The 12,220-nt window shown below is 42.7% G+C and overlaps 2 protein-coding genes across 3 annotated transcripts in view; both read right to left on the reverse strand.

Annotated features, from left to right (window-relative positions):
* Positions 1-12,220, reverse strand: part of zswim8 (zinc finger, SWIM-type containing 8) — a 185,998-nt gene that overhangs the window by 134,829 nt on the left and 38,949 nt on the right. For both annotated transcript variants that reach the window (XM_061964129.2, XM_061964138.2), the window contains one exon: positions 1,737-1,844. In XM_061964129.2, the coding sequence (XP_061820113.1) occupies positions 1,737-1,844 (108 nt within the window). The remainder of the gene's footprint in view (positions 1-1,736; positions 1,845-12,220) is intronic.
* LOC133611020 (E3 SUMO-protein ligase ZBED1-like) lies at positions 4,286-7,809 on the reverse strand. Its single transcript, XM_061967885.1, has 2 exons — positions 6,734-7,809; positions 4,286-6,108 (listed from the first exon to the last, which is right to left on the reverse strand). The coding sequence occupies exon 2, from the start codon at positions 5,917-5,919 to the stop codon at positions 4,483-4,485; it is 1,437 nt and encodes a 478-aa protein (XP_061823869.1). The 5' UTR covers positions 5,920-6,108; positions 6,734-7,809; the 3' UTR covers positions 4,286-4,482.

The following is a 12,220-nucleotide window of genomic DNA, read 5'->3' on the forward strand; positions in this document are numbered from 1 at the left end:
ACTTATGAAAAAACTTAAGAGTTGAAGCAAATATTATTTGACCCTTTGGAGAGTTATTTTATCAACAACTGCCTATTGGATAGCTTTGTAGTGTCTCCATCATAAAGTGTAGTGTCATATCATAAAACGGGACACACTATGTTTATGTTTAACAACTTAGATAAACAATGAGTGTTTTGGGGACAAGACAACAAGAGAGCAGAGTTCCTAAGTAGTCGAGTAGCTAAGGCACTCTGGCATTGCTTAGCTTAGTCTGTTGAAGACTGTTGTGAAGTTGTTGTCATTTGATGGAATCTTTTGATATTTCAAGGATTTTTTTTTTTCATTCTCACAGTAATAAAAATATGGGAGAAAGTACGTCCCTTGACATCTCAATACGGAACGCACACTTTTTGTCAAGGGTTCGGTTAGACGTCCGACATCATTCCTCCGCTTTAAATGCTCGCGTATCACAGATGCACTGCCATAAAAAACAAAGTACCGTATGCTTTGCACACTGAGCAAGGTATTCATGTTTTTAATTAGATTAGGAAAAATGTTCTCACACTTTAAATGTTTTCACTGGTGATGTTTTTGGGAGTGGCGGTACAAACCCGTTTCTGCTCGGAAAAACACGAGTGACAACGTCACAACTATAAATAAATAAATGATAAATGGGTTGTACTTGTATAGCGCTTTTCTACCTTCAAGGTACTCAAAGCGCTTTGACACTACTTCCACATTTACCCATTCACACACACATTCACACACTGATGGAGGGAGCTGCCATGCAAGGCGCTAACCAGCACCCATCAGGAGCAAGGGTGAAGTGTCTTGCTCAGGACACAACGGACATGACGAGGTTGGTACTAGGTGGGGATTGAACCAGGGACCCTCGGGTCGCGCACGGCCACTCTTCCACTGCGCCACGCCGCCCCCTATTATACTATTATATTATTATACTATTGTCGACAAATATAATTGTCGACTACCCGTTGCACCCCTACAACACTGCTACATGATGCTATAGTGTTTCACTAAAGCTGGGTCTATTTAGCACACAGGTTTTAAAACTTGTAGCTCACTCTCCTTATATCCAGGCTAAATAATATAAGGTTTTGGATCATAATTTTTCCCAAAGTAATTGTTGCTGGCTCTCACAAAGTCTGCATGACTTGCATTGTTGCTGGTGGTGAAAGGATCTATGGTCCCCACCTCTATGCCCCGATCACGTGACTGTCGTACTCATTACCTCTCAAAATGACTGAAAAATATGTGAGATTGATACCATTTTAATTATATTTATTTGCTCGCAAATTGGTAAGTCTACCAAATCTCTAAAATTCATGTGTATACATGACTCTAGTATATACTGTCAGAAAGAAGGGCTGGAAGTAATATTCTTGTTATTGTTCTTTTTAATTGTCTATATATAATATATATGTTTTGTAAATAAATGGAAAAAATATAATCAATATTGGCATTAATTCCACGTTTGTGTACATATATCATTGTAAAGAAAATTACTATACCATGATATATATTGTTATCGGGATATATATGTTTGTCCATATCGCAGAGCTCAACTGAGTGGTATTGTAGCAGACTAACATTAGACTTTTCTAGCCAAATGTATTTTCTGAGTGGAAAGTCCTGATAAAGAAAATGGTACAGGTAACTGAACATCTATAAACAAAAACTTGAAAATGTTTCAGAAGTTCAAAGGAGTAGAAGAAAACAAAAATCAAAAGCCTTACCTGCTGAGGAAGCTCACTGATGAGATATTGGGCAAATTTTTGGAGCTGATCTCTCTGAAGCCTGGACAAAGACTCTGAGACTGGAGCCCGCAAGCAGACAGATGCGGCCTGTACAAAAACCACAACTACTATCAAAAGCTGAAATAAAAGCAGAGTAAAATATGGATGGATGGCTGGATGGAACCTGGAACGTAGACATGACTAAAATTTGTGATTTTTGCCACAAAAAAAAAAGAAATAATGGCTGATGACAAAGGATGTTTTAGTTTGTTGACATTGTTTTTCTCCATTTGTGCAAGATTTCAATAAGTGCATTTTGTTACTTGCGGAAATGGTGATTAAAGAAAGGACGGAAACCTGCTAACCCTATATGCCAACATCGGCGAGAGCAGGAACTTTTTAGGAATAAGAACATGGCAGACCAGTATTTTTATGCTTTTAGATTTTTTGAAATGCTCAGTCATTCACAAACAATGATGGGGAAAGGGTCATCACTTTGTGAACAAATGCGTGAGTAAATTGTCGAACAGTTAAGGAACAACATTTCTCAACGAGCTATTGCAAGGAATTTAGGGATTTCACCATTTACAGTCCGTAATATCATCAAAAGGTTCAGACAATCTGGAGAAAGCACTGCACGTAACATTGCATGCTCGTGATCTTTGATCCCTCAGGCGGTACTGCATCAAAAAGCGACATCAGTGTGTAAAGGATATCACCACATGGGCTCAGGAACACTTCAGAAAACCACTACAGTTCGTCGCTACATCTTCAAGTGCAAGTTAAAACTCTACTATGCGAAAGCAAAAGCCATTTATCAACAACACCCAGAAACGCCGATGGCTTCGCTGGGCCCGAACTCATCTAAGATGGACTGATGCAGAGTGGAAATGTGTTCTGTGGTCTGACGAGTCCACATTTCAAATTGTTTTTGGAAACTGGACGTCGTGTCTTCCGGAACAAAGAAGAAAAGAACCATCCGGATTGTTCTAGGCTTTAAGTTGAAAAGCCAGCATCTGTGATGTTATGGGGGTATATTAGTGCCCAAGGTATGGGTAACTTGCACATCTGTGAAGGCACCATTAATGCTGAAAGGTACCATTAATGCTGAAAGGTACATACAGGTTTTGGAGCAACATATGTTGCCATCCAAGCAACGTTATCATGGACGCCCCTGCTTATTTCAGCAAGACAATGCCATGCCACTTGCTACAACAGCGTGGCTTCATTGTAAAAGAGTGCGGGTACTAGAATGGCCTGCCTGTAGTCCAGACCTGTCTCCCATTGAAAATGTGTGGCCAATATGAAGCCTAAAATACCACAACAGAGACCCCGGACTGTTGGAACAACTTAAGCTGTACATCAAGCAAGAATGGGAAATAATTCCACTTGAAAGGCTTCAAAAATTGGTCTCCTCAGTTCCCAAATGTTTACTGAGTGTTGTTAAAAGGAAAGGCCATGTAACCCAGTGGTAAAAATGCCCCTGTGCCAACTTGTTTGCAATGTGTTGCTGCCATCAAATTCAAAGTTAATGACAATTTGCAAAAAAAAAAAAAACTTTCTCAGTTCGAACATTAAATATCATGTCTTTGCAGTGCATTCAATAACTTGAAAAGGACTTGAAAAATCATTGTATTGTGTTTTTATTTACAAATTACACATTGTGCCAACTTCACTGGTTTTGGGTTTTGTAGATCCAGATACATATGTTTTCTTTCATATCAGGAATAATAGTTTTTATTAAAAAGACTAACAATATTACGGAAACTTTAAAATTTACAAAAAAACTGTTGATTATTAATTTAAACAGCAGAAGTTTATATGCAAACTACAACAAAGTAAATATTTTTTTGGAACAAACCAACAAACCCTTCAAAGTTATTGCTATATCAGAAACATTAAAATATGCTACAAAATGAATTAATTTTGCCCTCTAAGGATATGAACTAAGTTATATCAACAGAACCAACAACTGAGGGAGAGTAGCCTTGTATGTGATGAAGAACTTAAACTACAGAGTGGTAAAAAAAAAAAATGTCAATAGCAATCAGCTGTATATATAGTCGTGATCAAAAGTTTACATACACTTGTAAAGAACATAATGTCATGGCTGTCTTGAGTTTCCAATAATTTCTACAACTCTTTATTTTTTTGTGATAGAGTGATTGAAGCATATACTTGTTGGTCACAAAAAACATTCATGAAGTTTGGTTCTTTTATGAATTTATTATGGGCCTACTGAAAATGTGACCAAATCTGCTGGGTCAAAAGTATACATACAGCAAAGTTAATATTTGGTTGGTTTCGTTACATGTCCCTTGGCAAGTTTCACTGCAATAAGGCGCTTATGGTAGCCATTAGGGCTGCAGCTAACGGTTATTTTTCTATCGATTAATCTATAGATTATTTTTTCCGATTAATCGGTTAATCTATAGATTATTTTTTTCGATTAATCTATAGATTATTTTTCCTTTTACCGATTATTTTTTTTATTTAAAATTAAGATGAAAAAAATAAATTTAGGCCAGTTTTTTCAAAAGGCATGGCTTTTATTTACAAAAAAAAAGTATGGCTACTCAGTCAACATTGAAAACATGGCAAAACATTCTGTAACACTGTAAACATTTGTGCCAATCTATATATTCTGGAGCACTGTAAACATTAAGTATTGCTTTTAAAATGTGCAAAATAAACATCCAGTCCAACACTGTACACTATAACCAATTCTACTCATTCCAGTGAGTGACTAACAGTTGTAATGAAGAAAGGTTAGCATGTCTACATGCTCTGGGGTGAGGCTGGTTCTTTTCTTGTTTACAATATTCCCAGCAGCTGAAAATAGGCGCTCAGAAGGGGTCGATGTGGCTGGAACTGAGAGGTAAGACCGAGCCAGCATTGCCAGATTTGGAAACCTTGCCTGATGTTCTTTCCACCATTTTAATGGGTTTTCATCCTTGGAAATGGGGGATTCTCCAAAATAAGACACTAACTCGTTTCTGACCATTTCAGCATCATTACTGTCATTGTTGTCTTCCTCATTGTTGCTGAGTTCATCTGAATCTGAGCCAAGAAGTGTGTCTAGTAAAGATACAGGCCGCCTGTCAGCATCTGGTCTTTCCACTTGCATTGCTGTGCCCTGTTGAGCGTGTGTCTCCTTTTCCCTTCTTTTCTCCTCCAGAACTATTGCATGCAGCTTGTATTGAACTTTTAAACACTCATCTGCAGTCAGGAATTTCAGCTTCCTGAATCGTGGGTCAAGTGCAGCTGCTAATATGCACACATTTGGTCCATCATCTTTGAATGTGGTCTCGGCTTCCCACCTGGATGTTATCTCACGTGCAGCAGTGACCTGGAAACACTTGATTGATGCATTTTCAAAAGCAGTTTGTGTAGCCTTCCGAAGCCCTTTGACCAGCAGAGGGACAGCGGAAACTGTTACATAAGATTCTCCACTCAGGTACACAGTCGCACATTCAAAAGGTTTCAGAACTTGTTCAAGTTCTTCAAGCAAGCTCCACTGGTCAGCCTTAAGATCCAGAAAATGCTTCCCTCTTTGAGTGACCTCCGGATCTGACAGAGTTGCTGTTATTGGCCACCTCTGCTCAAGCAGGCGACTAATCATGCAAAAGGAACTGTTCCATCTCACAGACACATCTTGTATGAGGCTGTGGTCTGGAGAACCCATTTGTTTTTGCTTAACCTTTAGTTTTGTACTGGATAGCTCACTTTTTCTGAAGTGCTCGACCAAACTTCTTGCTGCTCCTAAAGCTCTGCTGATGTGGTTGTCCTTTAGAGCATGGTTAACTACAAGCTGTAGAGTATGGCCAACACATCTGAGGGATGAAACACCATGTCTTTCCTCAAGAACTCTTAAAGCTGCAACAACATTTGCAGCATTGTCATGTACAATGACTTGTACTAGTTTTATGTTTATTTCAAACTTATTGACAACATCCTCAATCCAAGAGGCAATGTTTTCTGCAGTGTGCTTTTCATTGAGGGGTATTGTTGTCAAGTTAATTGAGGTAAGCTCCCACTCATCATTAACAAAGTGAATGGTGACACCAAGGTAAGCTTCAGTGGCCATACTTGTCCATGCATCAGTTGTGAGTGTCAGTTTTCCTTTCACATTTTTCAGGATTGCTTTGACTTCATTCATTTTCTTTGTGTATTTTTGCTCCATAAGCTTAGTGAAGTGGGTTCTTGATGGTAGTGTGTAGCCAGAGTGAAACCGTCTTCTACCATATTTAATGGCCTCATGTCTATGACCATCATTTCCAGGACACCATCAGTCAGGTCAGCGGCCACTTGGGGTGTGCATTCAGTCCCATGCCTCTTTGGAAAAAAATCCTGGACACTGCTTTGTCGTTTGCTGCAACATAAGAGACAACAATTAATTTTCATTTTAAATATACCCAAATACAGCTTACTTTAATACAAAAGGTTAATTAAACTACACACATTATCTTGTTGAATTGGGTTAATAACACAACGATAGTATGATTAAAGTGAAGTTAATTGTTCGTTTGTACATAGTATATGTAACTGTTAATGTTGTAAAAGGTATTTGCACAACTTATTAACGTTAGCGTTAAAGATAGTATATGTAACTGTTAATGTTGTAAAAGGTATTTGCACAACTTATTAACGTTAGCGTTAAAGATAGTATATGTAACTGTTAATGTTGTAAAAGGTATTTGTACAACTTATTAACGTTAGCGTTAAAGATAGTATATGTAACTGTTAATGTTGTAAAAGGTATTTGCACAACTTATTAACGTTAGCGTTAAAGATAGTATATGTAACTGTTAATGTTGTAAAAGGTATTTGTACAACTTATTAACGTTAGCGTTAAAGAGGAGCGCGTCTTTGTAAACACTGAACAGGCACGCCAAACGCGCCTCTCAGAGCAAAACGGTCCTTTAGTTTATGAATTTACAACGCAGATACAAATGACACATTCATGTTTTTGTGTAATGATGACAACGTATACTCACGCGGATGATTGACTCGTTGATGGTGATGGGAAGAACGCTGTCGGATGTTTTCTTTTTAGATGCTCGTTCATAGCCGTTGTGCTGCTGTGATACGCCATTTCCGCTCGACACAGTGTGCATAAAACAACATTATTAGGCCGTTTATTAAAATACTCCCACACTTTTGACGACTTTTGGCGTGTTTTTTCCCCTCGCTCGCATCGTTTGCTCTGCGCTCCGCCATGACAGTTGTGTGACGTAAATATGCGACGCGCCGACGCACAAAAATGACGTCGACGTATTTACGTAACCGATGACGTCGACTATGTCGACGCGTCGTTTCAGCCTTAGTAGCCATCCACAAGCTTCTGGCAAGCTTCTGGCTGAATTTCTGACCACTCCTCTTGACAAAATTAGTGAAGTTCAGCTAAATGTGTTGGTTTTCTGACATGGACTTGTTTCTTCAGCATTGTCCACACATTTAAGTCAGGATTTTGGGAAGGACATTCTAAAACCTTAATTCTAGCCTGATTTAGCCATTCCTTTACCACTTTTGACGTGTGTTTGGGGTCATTGTCCTGTTGGAACACCCAACTGCGCTCAAGATCCAACCTTCGGGCTGATGATTTTAGGTTGTCCTAAAGAATTTGGAGGTAATCCTTCTTTTTCATTTTCCCATTTAAAGCACTAGTTCCATTGGTAGCAAAACAGGCCCAGAGCCTAATACTACCACTACCATGCTTGACGGTGGGAATGGTGTTCCTGGGATTGAAGGCCTCGCCTTTTCTCTTCCAAACATATTGCTGGGTATTGTGGCCAAACAGCTCAATTTTTGTTTCATCTGACATCACATGGACATTCTGGAGGAAAGTTCTGTAGTCAGATGAAACTAAAATTGCTAGCGAGCAAAGCAAACATCGACGTTGGCTTTCTGACTTGAACGAGCGTCGCAGAGGGACTTTGCCTCCGGTGCTCTCCAATCCGGGACCACCCAAGACCACACCGTGGCTCAGGAGGAGCTCATTCTGATTGCCTCTACCAACTTTGATTATAAGTGGATTGAGTCATCCAAAAAGCTACTGTTCGAGTTATGTCCCAAAACCAAACAGCGGTATATAGCTTGTAAAGGTGTCCAGAAGGACAATAATAATATAAAATCCTGTCTCAAAGTGCTTAATGAATGTGGAGACAATATTCCACATTTTGTCTCCCACCACCTGGATGACCTGCCACCAGTGAAGTTCAACAGCCTGGACGTCTCAAACCTGCTCAGCATAATGGAGCGTCTGGTGTGTTAAGGCAGGCTGTGAAGATCCAAGCTGATGTCGGCGAGGAACTGACAGCTGTATCCACGGCTGTTTTATCCAGAGTATCGGCATTGGAGCAGCAGGAGGAACCCAGTCATGGAAGAAGCCAGCCTGTGCCAAGGGCCATTATTGGTGGAGGATCTGCTCAGTTCGGTGAGCCAGGTCCGGCCAACTCTGCTGACGAGGACAACAATTCTGCCGTTCCGGGGCCTGCTGAGGATACAAGCCTTGGAGGATATGCGGGGATACAGAGCGAGGGGACATCTGCAGCAGGCAAGACACGGGGGGGGCACTTGATCACCCCCCGGGAGGTGAGGAGAGCGTGAGCAGCAGCGGTAGCCGCGCCCGGGAAGCATTTCTTGTGATTTAACCCCCAATTCCAACCCTTGATAAAAAATCTGGGTATTATCTTCGGCCCAACTCTCTCGTTTGAGTCACACATTAAGTGTGTTACTAAAACGGCCTTCTTTCATCTCCGTAATATCGCTAAAATTCGTCCCATTTTGTCCTCTAGCGACGCTGAGATCATTATTCATGCGTTCGTTACGTCTCGTCTCGATTACTGTAACGTATTATTTTCGGTTCTCCCTATGTCTAGCATTAAAAGATTACAGTTGGTACAAAAGTTGGTACATATGCGGTCCTCTCCAACGTTTTTCCTTGCCCTTATGTGGGCTCTGTACCGCGGATGTCGTTGTAGCTTGTGCAGCCCTTTGAAACACTTGTGATTTAGGGCTATATAAATAAACATTGATTGATTGATTGATTGATTGATTGATTGATATAAGTCCAACAATAGGGAGTTTATTGTTCTTATTGTGTACACTCCGTATGAATGTAAAGACAATGAGGATGACTACATGTTTAAACTTGCCTTTATTAATTATTTTACAGAGGATAATCACTGTACGTGTATTTATGTGGTCGGTGACTGGAATGCTGATATTTCTGATGGCAGCTCTTTATTTGCAAGACACCTAATACAGTTTTGTGATGAAAATGCACTCACCTTATCTAGTCAAGGGTTGTTGCCAGCTGTTAGCTATTCTTATATTAGTGAAGCCTGGCACACAACATCATGGCTTGACCACTGTCTCAGTATGGCTGATGCACACGCCACTATACGCTCTATGAAGATTGTGTATGAGGCCTCAATGAGCGATATTCCATTCATATTAGATATTAAGTTGGACCGTCCCCCTGAGTTGACCCAGGAGGTTAATCGCCTCAGGGCCAAACTAGACTGGTCTTAACTCACAGATGAGGAAGTGCTGTTTTATTACAGGAGAACTGATGCTCTTTTAAATAATATGTCTCTTCTACTTGATGCAATTTTGTGTACTAATCTTAACTGTAATGATATGAATCATAGAAAATCCCTTTGTGCAATGTATGACAATACTGTCAAAACCCTGTGTGAGGCTAGCAGTCCTTATGTTACATAAACAAACAGGAAATCCAGTGGGAAGCCAGGCTGGAATAAACATGTTCGTGTGCATTACACTGCGGCTAGGGAGGCTTTCAGTGAATGGGTTCTGGCTGGCAGACCTAAAAAAGGTCCAGTACGATCATAAAAAGCTCACACATTCTAGGTACAAATCTGCCATTCGATTTGTCACTCGAAAAGAGCACACTATGAGAGCTGACTCATTGGCTGAGAAACTCCTTAACTGCAATATAAGTGGATTCTGGAAAGAGGTGAAAACAGCTCGGTTGGCAGAGCGGCCGTGCCAGCAAATTGAGGGTTGCAGGTTCGATCCCCGCTTCCGCCATCCTAGTCACTGCTGTTGTGTCCTTGGGCAAGACACTTTACCCACCTGCTCCCAGTGCCACCCACACTGGTTTAAATGTAACTTAGATATTGGGTTTCACTATGTAAAGCGCTTTGAGTCACTAGAGAAAAGCGCTATATAAATATAATTCACTTCACTTCACAACCGAGGCAGTGTGCCGCTGCCATGCACAATTGAGGGTGTAGCTGGAGCTGATAACATAGCTGAGAAATGGAGGCAGCACTATTCTGCACTTTATAATTCTGTTAAAAATGACCACTTTGATATAGGCAGCATCCACAACAGGGAGGCTGTTGGAGTCACTGTAAGTGAGGTGCTGCAGGCAATATCCCAGCTAGCTGAAAATAAAGCCAGTGGCCCTGATCATATAACTGCAGAACACCTGAAACATGCGAGCCCCAAAGTAGCGGTCCTGCTTCCCATCTGTTTTACAGGCCTGATGTCACAAGGGCTGCTGCCTGACTCCATGCTGGCTGTCACTCTGGTGCCGGTTATCAAGGACAAGGCAGATAAAGTGGGAAGCATGGATAATTACAGGCCTATTGCACTTGCAAGCATACTTTCTAAAGTTATAGAGAGAAATTTATTAGACCGCTTGCTTAAGCGGTCTAAATAATTTACTTTTTTAAGCTTTTCTTACCACTGCTGACAAATCAATTTGGTTATATAACTAAGCATGGTACTGACCTTTGTATCTATGCATTGAAAGAAGAGATTGATATGTATAAAGGAAAGAACTTCTCAGTTTTAGTTGGCTATATTGATGCGTCGAAAGCCTTTGATAGAGTCAACTATCAGAAACTGTTTTTAAAACTGAAAGAGAGGGGCGTGCCTGATAGTATCATCAGAATTCTGTCATATAAAATGGGGCGATAACTGCTCCGCACCTTTTAAGGTGGTGAATTTTCTCCCCTGCCCTCTTCAATCTGTATATGAACGACCTATCTGTACAGCTCAATAAATGTAGAACAGGATGTGTAGACTTCTGCGGAAATGCAAGTACCGAGACTCAGATTTCCCTCGCCCGGACGCGGGTCACCGGGGCCCCCCTCCGGAGCCAGGCCCGGAGTTGGGGCACGATGGCGAGCGCCTGGTGGCCGGGCCTGTCCCCATGGGGCCCGGCCGGGCACAGCCCGAAGAGGCAACGTGGGTCCCCCCTCCAATGGGCTCACCACCCATAGCAGGGGCCAAAGAGGTCGGGTGCAATGTGAGCTGGGCCGCAGCCGAAGGCAGGGCACTTGGCGGTCCGATCCTCGGCTACAGAAGCTAGCTCTTGGGACGTGGAACGTCACCTCGCTGGGGGGAGAAGGAGCCTGAGCTAGTGCGCGAGGTAGAGAAGTTCCGGTTGGATATAGTCGGACTCACCTCGACAGTTCTCTCGAGAGGGGCTGGACTCTCTTCTACTCTGGCGTTGCCAGCAGTGAGAGGCGACGGGCTGGGGTGGCAATTCTTGTTGCCCCCCGGCTCAGAGCCTGCATGTTGAAGTTCAACCCGGTGGACGAGAGGGTAGCTTCCCTCCGCCTTCGGGTGGGGGGGACGGGTCCTGACTGTTGTTTGCGCTTACGCGCCAAACAGCAGCTCAGAGTACCCACCCTTTTTGGATTCACTCGAGGGAGTACTTGAGAGTGCTCCCCCGGGTGATTCCCTCGTTCTACTGGGGGACTTCAACGCTCATATTGGCAACGACAGTGAAACCTGGAGAGGCGTGATTGGGAAGAATGGCCGCCCGGATCTGAACCCAAATGGTGTTTTGTTATTGGACTTTTGTGCCCGTCACGGATTGTCCATAACGAACACCATGTTCAAGCATAAGGGTGTCCATATGTGCACTTGGCACCAGGACACCCTAGGCCGCAGTTCTATGATCGACTTTGTAGTTGTGTCATCGGATTTGCAGCCTCATGTTTTGGACACTCGGGTGAAGAGAGGGGCGGAGCTTTCTACCGATCACCACCTGGTGGTGAGTTGGCTGCGATGGTGGGGGAGGATGCCGGACAGACCTGGCAGGCCCAAACGCATTGTGAGGGTTTGCTGGGAACGTCTGGCAGAGTCTCCTGTCAGAGAGAGTTTCAATTCCCACCTCCGGAAGAACTTTGAACATGTCACGAGGGAGGTGCTGGACATTGAGTCCGAGTGGACCATGTTCCGCACCTCTATTGTCGAGGCGGCTGATTGGAGCTGTGGCCGCAAGGTAGTTGGTGCCTGTCGTGGCGGTAATCCTAGAACCCGTTGGTGGACACCGGCGGTGAGGGATGCCGTCAAGCTGAAGAAGGAGTCCTATCGGGTTCTTTTGGCTCATGGGACTCCTGAGGCAGCGGACAGGTACCGACAGGCCAAGCGGTGTGCGGCTTCAGCGGTCGCGGAGTTCGGGGAAGCCATGGAAAACGACTTCCGGACGGCTTCGAAGC

This window comes from Nerophis lumbriciformis, linkage group LG02, assembly GCF_033978685.3.
Source record: "Nerophis lumbriciformis linkage group LG02, RoL_Nlum_v2.1, whole genome shotgun sequence".
NCBI classification, from domain to species: domain Eukaryota; kingdom Metazoa; phylum Chordata; class Actinopteri; order Syngnathiformes; family Syngnathidae; genus Nerophis; species Nerophis lumbriciformis.

Bases quoted from the DNA above. Each gene is read 5' to 3' on its own strand.
- LOC133611020 (XM_061967885.1), bottom strand. From the start codon at position 5,919: ATGGAGCAAAAATACACAAAGAAAATGAATGAAGTCAAAGCAATCCTG.